This window comes from Rhamphochromis sp. 'chilingali', assembly GCF_963969265.1.
Source record: "Rhamphochromis sp. 'chilingali' genome assembly, chromosome: 5".
In the NCBI taxonomy this organism is placed as follows: domain Eukaryota; kingdom Metazoa; phylum Chordata; class Actinopteri; order Cichliformes; family Cichlidae; genus Rhamphochromis; species Rhamphochromis sp. 'chilingali'.
Window position 1 is genome coordinate 5,349,675 of NC_137932.1, and position 24,154 is coordinate 5,373,828.

General features: G+C 40.9%; 1 protein-coding gene across 2 annotated transcripts in view; it reads right to left on the reverse strand.

The window, feature by feature from the left end:
* LOC308397668 (MAM domain-containing glycosylphosphatidylinositol anchor protein 2) overlaps positions 1-24,154 on the reverse strand; it is a 198,237-nt gene that overhangs the window by 56,771 nt on the left and 117,312 nt on the right. The window contains exons 7-9 of one of the 2 annotated variants that reach the window (XM_080883706.1): positions 12,807-12,898; positions 12,464-12,701; positions 291-584 (exon numbers count right to left, since the gene is read on the reverse strand). In XM_080883706.1, coding sequence (XP_080739832.1) covers positions 291-584; positions 12,464-12,701; positions 12,807-12,898 — 624 coding nt within the window. Of the gene's footprint in view, positions 1-290; positions 612-12,463; positions 12,702-12,806; positions 12,899-24,154 lie in introns of both variants that reach the window. The other variant, XM_080883705.1, reaches the window with a different exon arrangement.

Consider the following 24,154-nt stretch of genomic DNA (forward strand, 5'->3'; position numbering starts at 1 on the left):
CAGAGCAGTTTCCTCTTAGACCTGACGGAGGGTACCAGGGGACTGGACTAATTTTACAGCCTTCAGAAAGAAATTGGATGGGTACAAATGAAAAGAAATGGGTGAATGTTCAATTCTGGTCACACTGGACTAGAATAATTACATGGTATACAAAAGAAAATACATCACAGTAACAAATGGTGCACCACATGTACAAACACATTATTTCACTGCTACAAGTTATACCACAAAAATGCATTTCCCCACAAATTTAGACACATATAGAAAATACCCACAGTCTGTCAACTCACATTGTACAATCAGCTCCACTATGGCCTCCCGGGGCTTCACGTTGAACCCATTATACTGGCTGGTCTGGCAGCGGTACGAGCCCGTCATCTCCCTGGACACATTAACAATACGCAGCACGCCGTCGTAGCTCTCCATCTGCATGCTGCCGTCTGGCATGGGCGCTTCCTTATCCGCTCGCGACCACAGGATGATCGGCTTGGGCTTCCCTGAAACAAGGCACTCCAGCTCCACTGTGTCACCCTCGCGGGCCACCAGGGGAGACTTGCCCCGTGGGACTGTCAGGTTGGGGGGAACTAAGAAAGAGAAAAACAAAGGAGGGACTGATATGGGGCTCTAGAAAGTCAGCAGGCGGGGTAAGAGGAAATAGTCAACTTGGGGAAAGTTGTGGCGAAAAAGGTATGGAGGGGGAAGCGAATGAGCATCCAAAGTTGCGATGGCAATGAAGCGGCATCTCAGCAACATACACAGCTTTTATGGAAGCACCATGCGGATATTAGCAACAGTAATGTCTAACGGCTGGGACTAGACAGTCTGAACATGTACTCTACGCAAAACCACCACGAAGGACAGCAGTGAGAAGGTTTAATGCTATCAAGCAATGGCAAACGATGAACAATGCAATGAGCGGACAAGCAAATTCTAAATAGTTAATGACAGCCTTTATTAGCTAAACAAGTCCAGGTACTAAAAAGACTAAGGAATGTAGACCATGCAGTAAACTACAGAGTAAGAGTTCTGTTTGCACATCCACTCTGAATGCATGAAGATCAGGCAGATTAGGCCTCACAAGGGATTAGTCCAGTGAAATCTAAGACATAGTTCACAATCAGCGCAGCAACCGATGTTCAACTGGATTGAATAAAACAGTTACAAAATAAACATGCAGAGGAGAAAAGTAAGACATGATATTTATATATATATATGTATATAAAACAAAAGCAAACCAGCAGTTCAACAGTTTGTAAAGCACTCCTGTTGCCTTTGATGCCAGGAGTTAGATTGATTCCAAGCTTGTGTTTATACATGATTGTGGGTCATTGTAAATCACAAAACCGAGAGAAGAGATTTCCTTGTAACTACAAAGTCTTGATCTTCATATGAGCTATCCTTACACTTCTAATACACTCTCAGCAGTAGCAGCACTGGCATTACAATCAACAGCCAAACAGCATTGTTACTTTCACTGTCACATTTTCATCATCTCCTCACTTTCCCATCACAAAACTATTTTTCTGAGACGTTTTCCACAGCTAAAATCACTTTAACATTCATAGTTGCATCATCGCAATCAATCGTCACAGCTTTTTACTTCCCTACCCTCCTCCTATCCTAGTCGTGCAACCACTCAGTCTCAATCTAGCACCCCATAATTTAGAGCATTTACAAGAGAACCCTCCCAAAGGTGATGCAGCACTGAGCCTGGCCATGTAACAAAAATATGACCCAATAAATAGATACCTGCCTTTTTTACAACAGGTATTTTAGAGTCTGGGTGAGTGCAAACAATTAATAATAAAAAAGAGGAAGAAGAAGATTTGCAGATATCCTTGAGTGTGTTTATGTGTGCATCTGTCTTTTCTAAGTGTGGAAGGCAGGAAATCTAGCAGGTTGGATCAAATAGTCTGGTTCCTCACCAAGCATGCTGGCCAAGTAAATTTGTTTAATTAGTAAACCTGGCAAATTGCGCCGGCTCCTAGAGTGCTGTGTATGTGTATAAGTGTGTTCATATGCGAGTCCAAATCATCAACAGACTCCAGCTCTGTTTTGTAGCACTGTTCCGAAAAATAGTTTACAGCCAGCAATTTGAGGAGTGAAAATCTTCTCAGCAATGATGAAACCGTGTCGTGCTTCCCTGATGATTTTCGAATCACTGTCATTCTGCCCAAACAATGCTGCAGCTGGAATGGAGTCAAGCCACATTGGAGTTTCACAGTGATGAAATCACCAGCAATCTCACGAAAACGAAACAGAGTCCAGCTATATTTCTTTGAACCCCATTTTTTGTGTGGGTAAGAGGTGAGAATCCTGCAGACGTTTCACTGCTCCAGCTCCAGGTCCAGGTCAGATTCCTTTTGTCCTCCCCCCAGAGTCTTGGATAAATTATCACACTGTCAGAAACAAGGCAATCTCACGATCCTCAAGTATTAGGTTGTGCCTTTTAAAGACTCTGTGGCACTCTAAAATTAGCTCATTGTTGATAGCTCGGCAATTATGACCAAGAATTGAATAAATGCTGTAAACAGGGCATGCTGTCAGACAATCTTATTCGTGGATTTTTTTTCTTTTAAGAATGAGAACAAAGCTGCAATTATTAATTGATTTAAAAACTGGAACTAAACAATATTTAGTCTAATCTAGTCTAGTCAATGTTTGGAGTAATGTGATAAACATGCTAGCAAATGCGTGCCCACTTCCATGAGGCACGGAGAAATAAATGGGCTACAGAATCAAAACAATGAGCTGAAAAATACTAAAAAATACTAACATTCTGTAGAGTTGGATGATAATTCTCTATGATAACATCACAGTACTTTCATTTTCTGTCATTCCAATAACATCTATTACTACAGTATCTGGATAACAGGTTTTGATTACTGTAATACAAGAAATGAAAAGCTATTACCTAACTCCGCACATAAACCAGATCATGAGCCAGTGAATACCAAAAAAAACATGATGGTGTGATTTGCATGAAATAATGAAGTCTGGTCATTCATAGATAAAATACTGGCATTGTGTTTGGCACTACAGAAAAAAAAAAGGCCCTCCACAGAGCCAGTGGTGGCGGACCCTCATTTCATCCTTGCACATTTGCTGATTTTTTTTATTCACACAATGTCTCAATTTTAACAGCAAAGGTTTAAATCCACTTTGCTATTCAGAGCATTTCCTTGGGTTAAAACAATGAAGTAGTGAGTTTGAAAGGACAGGAGAGGAGCAGCAAGCATCCATTAGAGTGTGGAGGAGAGGTTTATTCACCGAGTTGCCATCATTACACCTGGCCTCTCCACTGCCTAGATTAGGCAGGCAATTACAGTTTGTCTACCTGTTGGGTTTGGCAACACAAATACTGGCTATCAGCTGCCATTGTCTCTCCTCACACCACAATGAAAAAAAAAAAACAGACAGGCATACACGCACTCAGAAACTCGCACATCCTTCTCTCTTGCTTACTCTGTACATTACTCTTCCTCTTGCTCTCTTTTTTCCAAGTGAACACCCTGCCTCAGTGTTTGAGTCTGACCACTGCGATGCTCAGTGTGGAAGGGAGCCTGCTACTGGTTTTCACTGTGCTCTCATTGTGCCAGAGCCATCCAAATGCCAGTGATGCCTGCAAGGCATGCCCGCTGTGTGCGTACGTCTTTGCAGCGCGCGTGCGTCCGCGCGGTTAATGTCTCTGCACGTGCACATGTGCACGTATCGCTCACTGCTTCTCTCCTCGCCCACGGGTGACACCATGCTGTGATCCTGCCTCAGTTCCTCAATGAGATGCGATGCTTCTTCTCTTTGCTACTGAGCAAAAACACTGTGCGTATGTATCTGTAGGTTTATGGGTTAAATCAAGATAGGACCTTCTAGTCTGGCCTCAGCACTGCGCTGAAACAATCCTTCAAATGTAGCTTTTAATTATGATCCATCAGCACTGCAGCAGACGCAGAACAACATGAGCTAACTGCAAAAAGGTAGAAATAACTGGCACTTTGAATTTTCTTACAGCGACAGGATCCAGAGTGATGTTTTAGAGAATAAACATTCCCACTGCCCCCTTTTTTCGGGTAAGTGCTATGACATCACTCCTCATCACCATGGCAACATAGTGCTCTCGACTAAACCAGGTCCTGCAGTGTGTGTGTGTGTGTGTGTGTGTGTGTGTGTGTGTATGCATGCATGCATGAGACTGTGTGCTCAGACAGCTTGAGGCCAATGAGTTGGTCACAATGTGACAGGACTCTGTTCCTCAGAGTCCTGATGCTCTGGGGACAGAGTGAAGAGTCCCATAGGTGCACTGTGGACATGTTTTTGAATCTGTGTGTTTCTGTGTGTCTGTTTTGGGGGAGGCTGTATCTACACCCTGAGTCGCTGAAGTGCAATAAATATACACAGATGTGTTAAATTTGGAAGAGTGCACCCACAGACTGCTGTGACACAGCAGTGACAAGACTGACATAACAATGTGTGCGCGTTTGTGTGTGTGTGTTTTGAGCTCTGTGTCATTCCCCTGAGATTTCATAACCTACAATCAATCTCAAAAACTCTTCACATGGATCAGACTGTAGCACAGCAGATTTTATACCAGTGCCTTCTTTTTTTTTGTTTAACCAACAAAACAGAATAAAAGAAATGTCCAGTCTAAAAACAAATGCATGCAACCACTTTTCTACTGCTAAGCAGGGAACAACTCCCATGGATGGCCCACAGTTTATGTAAATTGCTCAAGGGGCCTTCACAGTAGTTAATGAGGGAGGGAGAGTGTTTCTTATTCATGTTTCTCAGATTTTCCCAGCTGCACGGGGAGGTGATTTCCCAGATGGTCACCTCCATAAAGCATGACTGCAGGTGTTGCGGTGGAGGCTATAGGCAGGTACACTGAGCACAAATGCAGCAAGTTATCTCATCTTATTCAAATATGTTGTACTCTGAAAACAATCTGAGCTATGGATACACCCCTGCTATCCAACGTCTCCAAACATCCACATAAGCGTGTTTATTAACAAACTGAAGTTTTTATTTGCGCTGACACTTTGGGCACCGGTAATCTACCACAGGAACATCACAGGTGCTGTGCTGACATATTGCGCCCAGCGCCATTGTAGAAGTGGCATCTATTGTTGTCATATGGTGGATTTCTCAGGACAGTGTCCCAGCTGTGGGACAGCTGGTAAGCCCCTTCATCGCAGTTCATCGCTCACTGTTAGTCTATTGGGTCGTTCATCCAGTTTTGGGGATTGGTTCCTGTGTGCAGTTTATAATTTCATTTTCAAACCTTGAATTAATGAATTTTCGATTTTAGATGTGAATGCTCTACAAGACCAAAGACAAACTTGTTATTCAGGCCATTTGCTCAGTTGGAAAGATTTCTATCTGTCACGTGACATTGCCTCAGCATACTGAAGGTGATGGAGCTGGGATCTGCATTAAAATGATATATGCAATTTAGATCTTTAATGAAAAAATACAACCAAATAACTAACTGCTCTCTAAGGATTTAGGGATGTAAATAAATGGTCAACTCAGCAGAAAATGAATGTACTGTTCAATTTCGTTCCACCTCATGTTAACATGTGATGCGAATGACAAATAAAGCTCCTTGAATCCTTGAAAGCTCTGCTGTAGGTGGTCATATGAACCCTCCCTTTGAAGCTACTACCCCTCACAGTGTTTATAACATAATTATAAAGTGACTTTTCACGCTGAATTGTTCAAATAATTTTTAAAAATAATTTAAATATATGTTAATAGCCTGTTTTGTTGCTCTCCTCTGACCTGTGTTTCACAGTGTGTACCTCTTTTGCTGTGCTTTGCTCCAAACAGACACATGTGGAGTCAAGCAAAGCAGAGACCTGTGAAATGAAGGCACTATCAGTTAAGTTTATGACAACTCATCACTATCTGTATGCTTTATTTTGTAGTATGCTGCATTACAATCTGATGGCCAGAGCACAGTATCATCTGTTCTTTTAAGCAAAGCCAACCTGATTTGGTGGAAGGAAAAAAAAGAAAGCGACTGGGTGGCTTACTGTGGCCTATCAGTGCTGGGGATGGTTATTTATTTATTTTTACTCTTGTGTAAACAACCTTTCTGGTTATAAGTGATACGAAGGTTGAATTATGTGTGCCATAAAGCTTTTCAAACCAAAGTGCAAGTGCTAGCTCGTATGGCTCACTAGATTACCAGTAGTAGCTAAGCAATCACACGCATAATTCATTTCATGCATTAAGCTTATGGAGTTAGAAAGTCCTGTTATTGACAAGAACATTCACTGTGTAGTATTTCTCAACTGCCAATGAGCTGTTACAGGATGAAGTGAGAGGTCAAACCAATGTTAGCAGCTCTCTCAGGTTCTTTGTTAAATAGGGAGCTTAATGCTCCAGCAACTACACTTAAACCTGCTACCAAAAGCCTAGCACAAGACTAAACATTTTGCCACTTTTCTACACAGATTATTGGCCAGTAACCTTGAGTGTTTTCAACCACCTAAAAACCGTTTACAGTAGTTAAAGAGACAGCAAATTACAGCTGATAACTCTGCTCATATGGCTGATATTGTAGAAAAAGTAGTAATATTGCCATCGTTACCGAGGTGGTACACTACGTGAAAACATGTATTGGACAATACCTGTTAAGTTTTGAATTCATGGGTTTTCAGTTCCATTGCCACAGATGTGTAAAATCACGCCATGCAGTCTGACAAATATTTGTGAAAGAGCAGTTTGAACTTTTTCACCCTGTAGTTGAGTCAGGATGCAGACCAGGTTTCTCTTTATAAGGGTCAGTGAATTTGCTGCTAAAACAAGCACATCAGAGTGGTCAACAGCCAGCAGTCATGTTGTCCCTATTAGAATCACATGTGGCACAGCCCTTTAGATGATGGCAGATCATGACAAATCAGAGTCAAAAAGACGACATTGTGCATAAAAGGAGTACACACAGAGAGCGGCGGGCCCCCCCTGCGCGTCTGATGACTCAAATTTTGTTGTAGAAAAAGGCTTGAACACTGTGTTTATTAAACCAACTCATTTCTTAATCAACTGAGCACTTGAAATTGATTTGCTTAATTAATTAACTGCAGTAATTCTTAAGATTGACAGAGACACTGGGTGGTGCCAGGATTTCAGGTGTGAGCAGGTTGCTAATTGAGGGACTCATCAAAGGCGGATTTATCACCCGCGCAAAAGGGGTGACTTTCAGTCATGATACTTTGTTTGTGATCAATCATGACGGTGATTTGTTGAATAAAAAAAAGTATCAAATGGGAGTCAAGGAAGGAATCAAAATTAGCTTTAAATGTCAGAAATAAATCTGTAATTACTCGGCACGCTATTAAAATTTTATCTCTTAAATGTCCCACAGGTATTTCCGGTCTGAGTCCAAATAACATTTCAGAATGACAGTAATCACGTCATCTAACATAATCCAGCAAGACATAAACACACATTTTACACACAAGTTAATGAAAGGATTCATTTGCTTGTTCCTGTTAGAAGTTTATGGCATGTTTTACACTAATGCTCGTAACTCTTTTCAGCTGTTCCCTTGTCCCGTGGTTCTTAATCTTGACAGTATCCAAAGGGGAAGTCTGTGTCCTCGTTTTCAGACACTCATAAATAAGCATTAGCACCGCAATCTCCGGCAGCTCCGGCGAGGAAAGAAGCTGCTTATTTAACGAGTGTGTGAAGACGGTAAACTGCTTATTACTGCCGTTTTGCAAAAAGGGAGAAAATCGAGAAATTTGTGCTCGTCGAAGGTTGAAAGAATGGAAAAATAATAGTTTTCACTTTAATCAATGCATCCTGTGGAGTGGTCTCTGGCTAAGCGCTGGTTTCGAATCTGGAACTAGAGACAGTGTTGGAACAGCCAGCAAGTGTGACATTGTTCAGAGAAGAGATACTTTAAAGCTCAAATGCTTTCCAATCACTTCCCCTGTACGAAACCTTGGCAAACCTGTGGTAATCTCCTCTAAACACTTTTATTAAGACTTCTAATTGCAGCTCAGGCTTTCTCCCTTCAGGAAAACAGGCAGAGGCACAGAAAAAGGGCTTATTCACCCCACAACAGGCTGCAGGCGCAAGGCGAGGCAGAGGCACAAGGCGCTTTAGTACACGGCAGCTATACAATGGCGCTCAGCTGAGACATTTCTCTGATTTGTGGCATCAATCTCGCTGAAAGAAACACGGCATCCTTTAGCAAACAGCCCAGTCACATCCAGGTAAAGCAGCAGGAATTTTAACCGGCAGAAACAAAATTCAGTATGTTATTTCCTGTGACAGGAACAGCTACTACAACGCAACTCTTTCATACTATTTCATACCCACACATTCGACCGGAACAATGAAAGATTAAGAAGCAATCAAATCTAAGCCTTAAGGAAAGCTTTCATTTCATATGATCACAAAAGAGCCAGTCATTTCCGTGGTTATTTCCTCAGTCAGACGGCGGTGTTCTACTTATTTATTTATTTAGTTTTTTTGCACATTAAAGGATCTGTGTTAATGCACTGGCATCGCCCAGGCACTCGGAAAGAAGAGAATGTGCTACTTAAAAGATAATGAGGAAACAATCTTGGCAGATGCGATTGATCCCACTGTTTTATAGCACAGGGATTATCAAAGGATTATCTAACAATAATTATGCACACAAGGTCGACACATTGCTTTCATGTTCACGCTGAGAGTGGCAGCCAGGTGTGTGTGATAGAAAAATAGTACAGTGAAAATGGGTAAGGCTGCGCGAGGGTGTAAATGTGGCTATCACCGTGTAGGCATATGTGTGTAAAAAGGGGACGTAAAGCTTGCTGGCAACCCGATCATCAAAACATCGCACAACCCAACAGTCACTTATCAGCACAGAACACATGCCAGGAAATTCAAAGCAAGAAAAAAGAGATATCTACAATGCCAGCAGCAACACCAACTCATGGGATTCCCCTCCACCCACCCTCTACATCCCCACCCCTCGAACGGAATCTGGAAGTTTGGGATGAGCCGAGGACAACCAGGAAACTCCCTCTTGGTGTCTGCGGGGTGTGGATATAAGGGGTGATTTCTCCCAGTGGAGTTAATTGCTGATCAACACACCTTTGCAGCTCATTCACTGACCTCACATATACAACACAGATAGCACAGATAAAGACGAGCATTCCTGTGATATCACATGCATGAATGTATAATTGCTTTTTCTCTCTAACCACTGCGTTCGGCTATTACTGCAAAACCTCCAGGGGATAAGAAAGCACAAAAGGTATTGTTAGCTTTACTAAATGTGCTTCGTAGCAATCTTTTAATAAATCGGTCTCTGTTCTGTTGTCCGTGAAACAGTAGCTTTTTTTTTCTTTTTGGATTTTGATTGATGTTAAAATCTAAAACAGTGGATAGAAAATAGAGTCAGTTTCTTTTTTGACTATTGTGCTCAAGACTGAATACTGTTATCAAAGCTTACACATAGTTTTTACTTTCTTTTGAAACAACTGACAAACAATAGAATGTCAAAGAATCAGAAGGACACAGTACATGACTGGTTTTCTTTGAGTCAGACTCAATACGACCCATACTAAACTGTATCAGCTCGGTAGACAAGGTGGACTGGTATGTTGTTATTAATAGGCTATTAGTGCCAGCCACTTGAACCTGTTCAAGTGCACATTACCACGGATGCATAATCACCCAGTCACATGGCAGCAACTCAATGCATTCAGGCATGCAGACGTGGTCAAGACGACCTGCTGAAGTTTGAACTGAGCATCAGAATGGGGAATAAAGGTCACTGAAGCGACTTTGAACATAGTATGGGTGTTGGTGATAAACGGGCTGTTTGAGTATTAAAGAAATTGCTGATCTACTAGGATTTTCTCACAAAGCCATCTCTGGGGTTTAAAGAGAATGATCCAAAAAAAAGGAACGGGAAACTGAGGCTACAATTCGCACGGGCTAACAAAATTGGACAATAGAAGATTGGAAAAATGTTCCCTTGTTTGATGAGTGTCGATTTCCGCTTTGACATTCTGATAGTAACAACAAAGCATGAAAACATGAAGCCAGCATCAACAATTCCAGCTGCTGGTGGTGTAATGGTGTGGGGGATATTTTTCTGGCACACTCTGGGCTACTTAGTACTCTCTGGGCATCATTTAAAAGCCACAGCCTAGCTGAATATGGCTGTTGACAATATTTATCCCAATGTTTTACCCATATTCTGATGGATCTTCTGATGGCTGATTCCAGGAGGATGAAGCATCACATCACAAACCTCAGATGTGATGCTGCTCCATTAATATGAACCCACATTTCTGGGGAATGCTTCCACCAACTTTTTGAATTTATGCTGTGAGGAATTACGACAGTTCTGAAGACAAAAAGGGGGCTAATCCAGCACTAGCAAGGTGAAACTGATGAAGTGGCTGGTGAGTGCATGTTAATTGGAACAGTCCTGAAAGCAGCCAGACAGATGGAAGGGTAACGGACACTTAGTGTCTGATTAGCTGGAGCAATGGAGGCAGTTTTGATTCACAAAGTTCAATTGAACACTTATTGCGATAGAGAGCTGTTGCTACTGTAATAATGTGTGCAGGAACAGAAGTCAAAGAGACATATTTATGACTATTACACAGTCTGGGAGCAAGCGTGTAGATGTAGAAACAGCCTGTAGATATAAGACATTCAAACATTCTTAAACACAACACACACACACACACACACACACACACACACACACACACACACACAGAATCTGCAGATAAAGAGTTTCTTTGAAATTATTCATCTTTGAGAGCATCCATCCATTTTTCTTAAGCCTATCAAGTTCAGGGTCACGTGGGCACTGAAGACTCAAAGCTGCCAGGGTATTCCATAGTGACTCGACATTGATAGTTTGCTACATAACCGCTCACACCCTTATGGATTTTTCCCTTTAGCTTTAGCTGAAGTAAAGCCATTGCACCAGTCTATTTTAGGGTTAACAAAGAGATAATTCACATCTATGACCAATTAAGAGTTGAAAATCGACCTCTCATGCATGTCTTTGATTTGTGGGAAGAGGCTGAAATACCCAGAAATAACACGGGGAGAACATGCAAGCGCCACATGACTTGAAACTTGTGAACTTGATACAACAAATCCCCAAACCTCGCTGCAAATACGCATTTATTGTCAACCATTCTCTGAGACAGGAAAAATATGATGATTGCACCATGTTGTCAACACCATAAGCAATGCTCTATTCATCTCCACCGTGACAGGGCATCACATTGTGGCGGATATGTAATAACCTCACCAGACAGCAGTAAAAATATATGGGAACACATGAATTCGGGTGAAAGCACCCTTCAAAAGAAATCCTTTTTTTTTCTTGTAACTTGGCAACTATATCACACAAGTCCAACATATCCAGAATATTTAATTTCACTTCACTTACCCTAAAATCAGCAAGTAAGCTCTGTGTTCGTACAGAGATGGTAATCAACTCATTGAGACAACTTAAGATTTCCCAATCTAGCTACGCTGGGAGTGGTCACATGAAAGGTCAAGCTTACTGGCAGCAATCACACTGTGTCATATTTTAAGAAGATGATGAAACAAAAATATTAGAAAAATATTGCAGCCAAAGAAAAACTCTATATAGCAGTATTGTATTGAAGTTTATTTACTCATAACAAAAGTTGCCTCAAAAGCACTGTCTGAAAATAGCTACGCATTTGAAGCATTTTTGACCAGTAAGACTTGTTATTAAAATAAGTTAGTAAAACTCTCTGAAAACTATAGACACTCTTATTACTGAAGTCCAGGATTTGGGACACTACTTTCCTGAGAACGGACCTGATAGCAGAAAGTGAATTTGTATGAGTTCATCTCTTATCTCAAACAAACTAGCTCTGGGGAAGGTTAAGTGTCCAGGATAAGCTGGTGTTGTATGCTGGTAAGAGGTAAACCACCTATGTAACAAAAAAACCTCATAGGTAAAGCTGACGTTTCCTCTCTAAGCGCCGTAATACTGCCTGCTGATCCACTTTCATTGGACTGCCACCATTTCTATCCAACTTGAGCCCCAACAACACTTGCTCTGATTCCAAACATTTTCCATGCTGAATTAACATATTATTGCAGATATTAATAATCGCTAGATAAGTATCCATCAGCTGTCCATGCTCGTCAGATACTGAATACTCATTTTCATGCCAGTTTTGACCCACGAAATGTAACATGCTTGTGAGCATATATGGTTTAACAATGCAATGGAGGATTATGTAACGCTGTGACATTACAGCGCTTTATTTTTTGACCATCATGAAATAAATATATTAAAATGATCTACAAAACTGATGGGACTGATGAGACAGTTAAAAAATTGAAGCCAACGGAGTTTGACTAACGTAGCTGTGAGAAATCAACGTGTTTGTGTCAGATCTGTTGGGGGGAGGTGTGTAGGTGTGTCGATGCCACAAAGGGGTGTGAGGCTCACCAGTTGTGGATGAGATGTTGACATCGATGCTGATCTCCGGGATGCCTCCTCCCTTCAGAGCAGCCACACAGGTGTACGTGCCGAAATCAGTGAATTTCAGGTCTATGATGTCCAGGTTGGTGGTTCCAGGTGAGATGTCAGGATCTGTCTGGGTGATGACCATACGCTCTGAGCTCCGCAGGGCACGGCCATTCTTCAGCCAGCTAAATGTCAGCTCCTCTGGAGGTGTTGCCTCCACCTGTGACATTAAAAGGCTTTATTTTTATTACACTCACTAACATTAGCTCAGTATTATACGCATAACCATGTGTGCTTAGTCTCCCGGTGTTTTCTGTTACCGTACCTGACAGGATATCTTTACTTCCCGTCCAATCTGGATGTGGTCATCGTTGTGGTAGGGATCTGGAGTGATCCAGAATCGTCCCTTTTTCAAAGCTGCAATTGAAAAAAGAAATAATTTGATAAGAATCACATTTATATTTATATTTATACACTTCACGTGTTGATTCTGCAGCATGGTGATGGAACAAACCCTGAGATATTCACAGTGGGATTTGGCTTTGGTTGTTATATTGATGTGTTTTTTGAGATCTAATCCCAATGACAGGATTTTATAGATTTTAAAAAAAATTTTCCCTGCACTTTTACTTTGCTCAACGTCCACACTTGAGCTGTAAATCACTGTTATGCATCTCAAGTGAATGCGCTATAAAGCTAAGTGTGTGTGTGTGTGTGTGTGTGTGTGCGCGTACCTGTTCAGTCAAACACAAATTGTTCAAAAAGGCAGTGAAAGCCTGCATCAAGTCACAGCTGCCTGAAATACCTGATCTGAGCAACTAACTGAGCAAAATATGATATTTGCTCCCCAAGACGTGTCATTTCTGGAGCAGGGTTGTGAAATTGTAAAAGCATCTTCAACCCAAGGTGTAAGAGTAGATGATGACAGGACATCTGCAACTGGTTTACGTAAACAACATCTGAAATTTGATCTTTTGATGGTGCAGCAGGGTCAAACAGAGAACTTAAAAGATAAAGCAGAAACCTGTGTCTGTTTGAAAGCCCAACGCTTTGAACCGGCATTAATATTGATAGCTACACATGGAAGAATCCTACGGTACTGAAGCAGGTTCACGCACACTACAAGCAAACACACACTGTCAAATTGGAGAGATACCTAACAAAATATCCACCATTTCTAATCCAATTTGGTTTGCAAACTCCATTTTCAAAGCATAGCTTCTCTGAAGAGAAAAAAGAAGATGATTTCATTATAATGCATGCTGTATTGGTTTCAAACCCTGCGTCTACTGTTCAATTCATCTCCTCAGCAAAAAAGCTGACGGCACCATGGAAATCTTTTCATCTAGCAATTCCCAAGTGACATTATCATATTCAGTTTGGTAAAGGGAAAACGAAAACAAAACCTGCGTGTCAGATTTAAACACAGGAAATTCAATGTGCAAAACATTGTGACGCCTGCCAAGCTGCAAACTGAAGGAGAGACGAGTGACACACGCCTCCTTGACATGATCTTCCTCCTCACGTTTGAAATCAGTGTCGGCAGGCACAGAATCCTATTTCTGATGCATGTCAGATACAAATATTACAATCATGTCAGCGCTCTCCAAACACCAATGTGCATTTGCATTCACTCTTGTATCCCATACATCCTTATTCTCCAAGGCACTGCCTATCAATCGTGAAGTATAATTCCATAGCGCTGGCATGGAAACTGTGACAATTGACATTATACGGTGTGCATCCTTATATCTGTGACCTTTATGGATACAAAGCATTATCAGGAACCTAGATTCATTTCCTGTTTAGACTCAGCTCGGCAACACATTGAACAACTCCTTTGTGCATTCCTTAAACCCAACACAAAGAATAAGGTTATTGAGAAAATATAGAGTTCACAGTTAAACCCAGTTTGTGAGTGTATGTGTAAGGGAACACATCAGACATGTCAGAGACATCCAGAGATAGAGACGCGTTTACATTCCGACAGTGTGAAAAGCCTTTTGGTGTCCCAGCAACATCCTGAACAGAGTTGGCTACCACGTCTTAAGTATTATCCTATCCACACACACAATTTGCAAACACACATTTCCACATAACCATGTGAGTGGCAGTGTTGTCATAGATGACAGTGGATAAAGATTTGGATTACATGCAAACGTCTTTTTCACATTCCCACAGCTCAGATGTATTCTTCTCCTTTCTTCACTGCAACAAAATGAGGTATTTAACAGTCGCAGGTCGGACTCTACTTCACTGTGAGGCTGGGTTTCATGAAGACGTCTGTCAGGGGGTTGACCCCCACCGTCTTCTAAACTACACATGTCAGTGAGTAAATATAACATTAAATATACATTTGCTCATTAAAGGTCACTACTCCAGATACATTAGCTCTAAAAGTACCTGCAATATTTATATAAGATCCCATTAATACTCTATGGAAGAAAAAAAACAACATTATTGGTCTGCTGTGTCTCCTCTATCACTGGACCTTTTTATATTAAAATGCACTATAATTCTAATGCAGATACACTCAACTGACCACATGAATCATGCGTTCACGGATGAGAAGGCCCTCTGTTGCGGTGTCTGATGCAATGTGGAGCTGTGGACCAAAAAAAACTAAACAAAAAAAAAACATTTTAGTTACTTGCATCCACTTCATATCTGTTAAATTTAGCTGATGATTCACTGGCCTGTCCATGAATGCATTTATTTTCTCCAGTGATACATTAAACAAAAAGAAAACTAAGCGGTTAAAGGTGTTCTAGATGCAGCATGAAAAACGTCAGCTTAGAAAAGCACTCACAGCACTGAGCAGAGTGTAACTGTATGAGAATGAACACATTAATGACTGTGTTAAAAACAATGCCGCAGTAATTAGGCAAGCTTTTAAGTCATAAAATAGATCTTCATGCTGGTACGAGCTGCATATCAGTGGAGTTCACTGATGTAGACAGATGAAAGCATAACACTAAGTATAAGCACAAATTATGCACCTATCCATCCGTAAAATAAAAATATAGTTTCAATTTTACATCTTGAACCATGGCTTTGAACCACAGCTAATTTTGCTATATGTTTTACAGGGAAAATTGGAAATAGGTGCAGACATGTACTGAAATGTGGAAAAATACATTGGAATATCCTACATAAGGCAAAAACAGAGTTTGTACAATTGTAACAAGGTTGAAAGTTAATATTTGCTATGACCACTTTTATTCTTTCACGATAGAGGCAGGACAATGATTTTATACAGAGTGGCCCAAGATCATCAGCTAAAACTGCTTATCTTGCTGACTCAGTCCCCTGTTGCTTGTGTTGGTAAAGCTTTATTAAAGACTTAATGAATGTTAAGTTTCTTTAAGTAAATCTCTTGCATCAACTCCCTACTTGTTGCCTTTATTGAGCCAGTTATGACACTACTTTTACTAATGTTGACGTACCCCTCCCTTATTTTTGCATAGAGAAGCAGTGCACATCAAAACAGCCAGCAGTGCATATGTGCACTCATGCATATTTCAGAAATGACTCCTTCCAAGTCTCCTCCACATTCAAAAATCCTTTCCTGCCTTTTTATCTGACCATTAATATTGAATAGCAAGTAGGCATTCCTTTAAATCAACTACATTTGTGTACGAGAGAGATAAGTGGGCATTACTTCTCCAAGGTTGTAGTAAATTTTGCTGGACAGCTGCAGTGACTAAAATGGCTCCTGCTCCTTTATGCATGGGAGAGAATCTAAAACTGGAAGTATTTTAAAAGGAACCGTGATGAGTGTGTGAGGTGAGAAGTACAGAGATGGGAGACTTTATCGGGTGACGGTGCGTTGTCACTCTTCCCTCCCCAGTCCGGATAACCAGTTCATGGCAAAAGTCACATGAATGTTTTATGAGGGCTTTGCTCGGAAACAGAACTTTCCCATTTGCTCTGGTGGCAAACTGTGCCCCCGACTACTGCTACACTATTTTCACAACATCATTAATATCTTACAAGAGTGCTATTGTGTGTGTATATACAGTTGGAGTCTGTGCATAAATACATATATAAATATGTATGCACCTGTAAAAAGACAAATTGTAAAAAAAACGTGTGCATTTCAAAGCTATAGCCCTACCTCTGTAAACTTTGAGAAAACTTTTTTAAACTCAGTGCCCACTGACCAGCTTTTACTGTCAGGAGTATCATACAGTCATATCTGATCAAATCACTTTTATCTGTCAAGATTAGGTTTTACGATGCAACTACATGGTTCAGGCTGTTTTGCAGAAAGATGGTGGATCGCGTGAAGCAGGTATTTAGCTGAGAATGAATGGACAAATTAGACACATAACACACAATGTGTCTCAAACGGTGCACTTTTATACTGACCACTGCTATTTTGAGTATAAGTGAGTTCACACTGAAAGGTACAGCTGTGTGAAAAGACCCAAATAGTGCGCTTACAAGAAAAAAGGTTTGACACATACTGTGGTATTATTTGGATATTTATGTGGGATAAATTGCGATATAATGAAAGAAAATGTAGTGGTATGCAGTAAGAGACCTGACAGGTTAGAAAAACTGCATACACGTTGCAAGTGATGCGGGAACTAGACACCATGGAAAGTGAAAGATATTGTGTAAGTTCAAGTGAATTGGGCGAAATAACTGCCAGTGAAGGGAAGTGGGTGGAACCAAAGAAACTTTTCTCAGCTTCCAGGTGAGTGACTGAAGCGACCATCAATGAGAGTGAAGAATAGTACTGATTGAAATATATGAGGTTTACCTAGGCAACAGGAGCCTGGAACATCCGCAAGGGACCAGCAGTCACAGGCAAAGCGATGTCTGTTGAGCAACAGTGTGTAAAGAACGCAGGTAACATCAGAGTCCCAGTTCTCTGGTAAGTGCACAACTTATCATGCCCTATTTGAAACAATATCCAGCCTCAGTTTCCAGTTTATGTTGCACTTTCCGTACCGCGGAGCGAGTAGCTTGTGAGAGTGAGTGACTGCTAGAAAAACAACCACAAAGAGGTTTTTGCCAACAGGTGGAGTAATATACATTTTTCCCTATCAACTTGCCACGGGTGTGTGTGGGGGGGGTGTCTGGGGCTTTAGCACTTGATTTCCCTGCAAATGCCATCAACTTCCAGTAACCACTTGCCAGCCGTTTGGGGAATTAAATTTTTCCCTCATGACCAGCGGTTGCCAGTGGTCTCCAAGCTGTGTGACTGGTTCTTTATTTACTTGATCCTGCATTGTGATCCTGATTGTCACTTAGAAAACCTTACTTGCTGATATGGACCACAATCTATAGCTAATAAGTGAGAGTCAGACTGGTTTACTACTTTTATCAAGCTCCCATAGTTAAGTTATGATGTCAGGGAAGTGTTTTTTCAACTCTGTAGGGAGAGGACAAGAACATATGGAAATAAACTGTAAAGAATATTATAAATATACAGTATAAGTATTTGAAAGAGCAGTTCATTGTTACCTTTAAAATGTCTTAAACTGTAATGAAGCCCTAGCTTCGCGTATCTGCTTATACACTAGATTTACGCACAAATATCAAACACCAGCATAAGAAATCCAGCTTTATTATTGAAAGCAATGCTGGCATTGCGCAAGTCAACATATGCACAAACAAGTTCTGCATGCATTATAGATGAACTTGGAAGCCCGTTGCTTTTTATCATCATCAGAGCTTCCTGTCATTGAACCTTGACTATGGCAAAATGCTGAGTAAAACATAAACAATCTTCAGCAACTTTCTTCATGGTAATATCAAGAGATAAAAGGTTCCTCTGTTTGTACTTATATTTGCATTGCATGTTTCCTGCATCTGATTTTCTTGAGAGGTTGTATGCTGTATTCTTTTGAATCATTACCGATCATATTACAGTGTGCCCCGTGTTCCCTTTTTAGCTGTAAACTGAAGGGTTTTTGCCTGTAGCGAGCCCTTTTGATTCTCCATAGCTTTAATGGCCTGTGGGAATAATAGGTGGCCTGTACATAAAAGCGCAGATAATCACACAAAGAGAAAAGCCGTGGTTGAGGTCTTCTTCTACAGAGACCTCGTGACACACGGCGGGATTACAACGGCACCACAGGGGACCTTCTTATCCGCAATGCACACAGCACTGGCATCTTTGCTATAAGGAACACATATGTATGCGTATAATATAAAATAAATAAAGTTATTAATCATGGAAATACATACACGGAGCCACACTGCGGAAAAAAAAATGTTTGAACATGTTTTTTCCTTCACTGTCTCTCCAGTGCATCGCGTTGGCTTTGTCTGCTGGAGAAGAAAGACTTGTCTCACTCTCTTCTCACTCTGAATCATTATCCTCCTGTCTACCCATCAGCCCATCTCATTTTTCAGTCAGCCCTGTCTGTCCATCTCTCAGCAGGCGTCGTACTGCGCTCTCCATTCACTCTTGTGGAGAATATCAGCATGTGAAGCTGAGCTCATCTCTCTGAGCCAGATGGATGTCTCTAGAAACTGCCACTCACTTCATCAGCTCATCTCAAGGTTAAGTGCGGGGGGGAGGATAACGGCCAACAGGACGGTTCAAAACGCGAGGCGTTCACACGTATGCACACACATATTTGCTCCGCCAACTAAACACCTTTTCATTTCCCTCTTATCACTCTGTGTTTTCACATTAGCACCAACACATTCCCCATGCATCAGCATCTTTACAAAAATCACAGCCGCACACATCCCCATCCCTAAATGCTGCACCCAACCTTCACGCTGACCTCTGGCTTTAATTTATGTTTAAACAGGTATGCGCACATATAAAGGCATACTCACACACATACAAATACAAAGACGCATAGAACCTCTCTACGGCCACAGCGCAAGAGCTGGGACCGCCTGTGCCAGTCCTGACCATCCAGCCATTCAATCTGGCATTCACGAATGGAAATATATTCAGCTTTTGACCAGAATTTATTCCAAAGCAAAGAGAGGTTTTCACAAGGCACGTCATTTTTGTTTTCCCACCACTAAACAGTCTAAACATAAACAGCAGGGAGCCCCCAGCGAAGGACTGTATTTTTGCTTCTCTGTGTATGACAGCAGCAAGCTTCCAATCAGAGTTACAAAAGTAAGGATGGCGGTTGCTCGACTTTGCACACATTTATGCTCAAATATGTGTACCCGTGTACTGTAGATGCATGCAATTAGTTGCACCAGCGTTAGCAGTTCTGAATAATGAATACCTTTGGCATAAAAGCCTGTAAGCAGCTTAAAAAGGTGTCGATGCCTAGATTTGCTGGGACATCGAGGATGAATATCTGATTTTGAATCTTGTCAAAGTGAAAGCAATACGCGTTTCTCTCACACAACACAGAAGGAAAACATATTTGCTTTGGGAATAGATGGGAAACACATGCACAGAGGGATGACTGTGTCTGTGTTGGAAGACATAAAAACACAGCGCCAGACCAACTGTCCATTTCAACACCATCTACAGACAGTTCTGTCATAATTCACCGATGCTCCATTTGAAAGCTGCCTCCTCATATTTGCCACCCTCCCTCCACCCCAAAAAGAAAGAAACAACTGAGTGCAGTGAGAGTGTCTTTGCATTGTCACAACTGATATATCACAACTGGTGTCTTTGTCGGTTATAGAATAGACTCAAGTGGCAGAGAAAAGCAGGGTATTGACCTGCATTTGAAGACGTGTTGCGGATCCCTAATCCATAAAAAGGATCCTGTCAGCAGGGTGATGTGATGCCAGTAGCTCGCTGGGCCGGCTGTGGAGATGGCCAAGCCCTGGAAGGCAGTCTGGCTGGTGGGACAGTATGGCCACCGAAACTACCATCTGCTAGGGAGACATGTGTGTTTTCACATACACAGCCCCCTTTGGCAACAGCAGTTTGCTAGGGCTTCTCAAGGACTGGAGACAAGAGTGAACAAGCTGAGATAGGCAAAGAGGAGGCCACAGGGTGACCCTGTAAATTGAGCAAAATAAACTCAGAGGAGCAGAACCAAATAATTTTGTATTTCACGTACACGTGAAGTAAAGCAATAGCTAGCCACTCATGGGTACTCTCTCCTCCAAAGTGCTTACATTTCCAAACGTTTAGCCTTCAATGCCTCTTACTTACACACGACACATTCATTAGAGATTGGCAGAGCATTGACATGTACACACGCATACTGTACACACAGGCAGGCAGACAGAAGGTCTGTTCTTTTAATCCAGCAGTTGTACCATCGTGTAGCTCAGTGAGGGAGATAGAAGCAAGGACTGCCTTTATGGCGTGGAAGTATTCAGACTGTTTTGAATTTGTGGGTGAAAAGGGAGAGCAGATCACAGTAAAATGCAAATTGCGTGTGGGTGATAGTAAGTGTCTACTTAAAATCTGAAGAAGCACCTGCTGCTAAGCAGAGCTCCAGAGTGGCCCACTGAAGAGGAGAATGACACTCCAAAACAGCACTGGCTACTTTTTTAGTTCAGCTAAAGCTACAAGTAAAAAAATCCAAAAGGCTGTGACTGGTTCCATAGTGCAGGACATGCTACCAATATCCAACCTGATATCACATCAATAGGGAATGAGATCAAGTCAGTAGATTCAAAAGTATATGTACAATAAGATAAAGGTCTTCTACACCAATGACATGTACAACAACAGGTCCTCATTTTTGGTAAAATTAGTAGATGACAGAGTAAATACCCTTTTAAAGAGATCAAATTTTGTAACTAGTAACGTTGAATTAAAGGTACTAATCATTAACTATTGCTAACCGACCTCAACCACTATTGCATGGAACAAAAATGCAAGTAATAGAAGGAAGCATATATTTTGTAGATCATAGGAAAATTATTTATGTGTTAGAGAAGAAGAATAAAAAGCAGCATTTACTACAGCAGTATTTCTCTGTCGTGTATGAAGTGGGCTGTATGTGGCCCACGATGTAATATGAGTTTGACATCCCTGATGTGTATGTTTGGGTCTTTGTTAATGGTCACAACCTCATAAGATTCACCAGAAGATCAAACTCAGAAATCCTTTATCTGTACACTAGGACTGAAAGCTGGATTAAGCATAGTGGTCATTGTTCTTTACAATGTTTGGGTTATATGCTTATGTGAAATAAGGGATTTAGTATATAATGTGTAGCTGCAGGGTACTTTCAAACATCACAATTTTGGGAAATCTAGTGAATGCTTCTGCTGAATCTACATTCCATAAACAGAAGCAACGTGTGTCAGATTAATCTCTTGCAGCTTTCCGAGCATTACTTCATTTATTCCTCATAACTCTCTTTTTTGTCGTTTTGTAACCTTTTTTTTTTAAGATTTAGAAAAAATCTACAGAAAATTCTGTGATGGGGGGGAAAAATAGAAAAAATCTGATTTGCTTCTAAATTCAAAGACCTAACAGTATCCATGGTGATAGAAGTTTCCCAGTAAAAATGGAAATTTAGCACAACCCCATCATGGCCCACCCACCAGCCCCCTTAATACGGCGCGATGCTGTGAGTTTTCTTTCATGCCGCGTGACACTCACTTACAGGAAGAATCACTTCGAGGGAAGCGCCACAAAGATGCCGCAAAAGCACGAGTACGCAAAGGAGAAAAGGTTCTGAAAAAAAATGACTCACAGTTTGGTTTAAAGAAAAGCAGTCGTCAAACAGATTATAATTATCTATATCATGCTGATACGGTCGGAGCGACTGATGAGACCAGCCCTTAAGTATCATGTTGTTTAAAATAAAGTACATTGTGCTGATGCTTGCGCTTAAGCCTTACAGCAGAATCTATTTTTGGTACAAATGATATGTTAAATCATTGAATCTAGACATATATCTACCATTGCACAGCTATGACGACCACAATTATTTGGTGCATGCTAATCCCAAAATTGAAATTGAGTTAGTGACAGCTCATCAGACTCAAGAGAGCGATCCTGAGATATGTGATAGCCTCCTGAACCCACCTCCTGCCAATTAGTTATGTCAAGTTAGACAACATCGCCTCTCTTTTTAACTAACTGTTCCTCACAGTTTATTTTCCTGTCAGATAAAAAAAAAAATCAAAAGAGCATTGTTTTTGGCTTTTAGAGCATTTATTCTATTTCTAGTGTTTGGTCCAAATTAAATTTGACACCAGTGATGTTTTGCTTGACTTTGGATTGTTTTGCGTCACATGATTGTGACAAACTGAGGCATGATTCTGTCACCTCAGTTTGTCTTCCTTTCTAATTGACTCTGCTTTGATGATATCGCTCTGTGTCCAAGCTCAGCTATCATTCAAGTTATCTGATCAAAATACAGTCTTTGTGAAAAGTGTTATTTCCACTGTCTGTCGTGATTCATCCCAGAGCTGTACTGACACGAGGGACTGTTCATTAGTCAGATAAGAATGTGCCCAATTTATTTTCTTTTGTCAGAGACCTTTTATTTGCTTTATCACATGTTCATTAATTGTGTCATTTTGACTGTTGCACTCCCTTTCTATCTTTCATTTATGTCTGTTTGCTGTTTGATGTGTGATGACTCATTAATTTTATGTACCTGAATTCTTGTCAATTCTTCACCCACCCCTCCTATCTTACTGCTGTGGTCTAAACATCTAAATGGAAGTCAAAGTGATATAAGCGGGTTTTACGAGCCTTTAAGACTTAAGTCTTTCATACAAGGACGCAGTACAGTGCAAAAGTCTCAAGGCACCCAAATGTCTTTATATATTTTTTTTAGGAAAACAGATGCAGCAATTTACTGAAAGATGCAAAAACAAATGGGAATGCAGCTTTTAAGAGAAAAACAGAGTTCACTTGTAACAAGCAGGACATGAAAGCCAATGTTTGTTTGGACCGCCTTTATTCTTTAACACCTGAACTCTCTAAGGCAGCTTTCCTGAAACTTCTTTAAGGAGTCTAGAGGAATAGTTCTCCAGGCTTGTTGAAGGAGATTCAAAGTTCTTCTTTGGATGTTTCTTTCTTTTGTTCTGTTCTCTATCAAGATGATTGTGCACAACCTCAGTAATGTTAATATTCTGGGGAGGCCAATCCCTGACTGATAGTGGTCTGCTGTGAGTGACTTTGTGTTCAGAATTCCATGAATTCCATCAATATTCCCATAACAATATAAAATGTTCAAATTTGTCATTCTTCAGCTTTTTCTTCCTCTTTCCCTTCCTGAATAATAGCTTCTTGATAGCTACCCATCAACTGAAACCATCTCTGATGGGATGCAAAAGCACTGTGTCAGGTCATTGCCGGATTCTTTCCTATTTCTTAAGGACATGACTTGCAAATAGTGTTCATGTTCTGTAGATAGTCCTCTTCAGGCCTGCCACTTCTTCTTTTTTCCATCACTTGTACAGTTTCCTCAAAATGTATCTATGTACTCACTCTATACTATGCAGAGACATGGCAAGTTTTCAGGTAAAAGCTCTTTGGGAATCACCTTGTTGGAGCAAAAATACTATTTTATGCCTGTCAAACTATTTATGGCATGTTTCATAGATTCCACTAATGAAATAGAAACAAATTACAGAAAGATAAAAAATAAACTTGGTTCTTTGCTACGTTGTTGGTTATATGTGGACACAACAGTGGCACGTCTCTTGATTCACAGGTCAGTGCTATATGGTTTTAGAAATATACATATATATTCTTTTAAACATGGTCAGGTACAAGGACTCAACAGAAAAACAAAGAAAAAA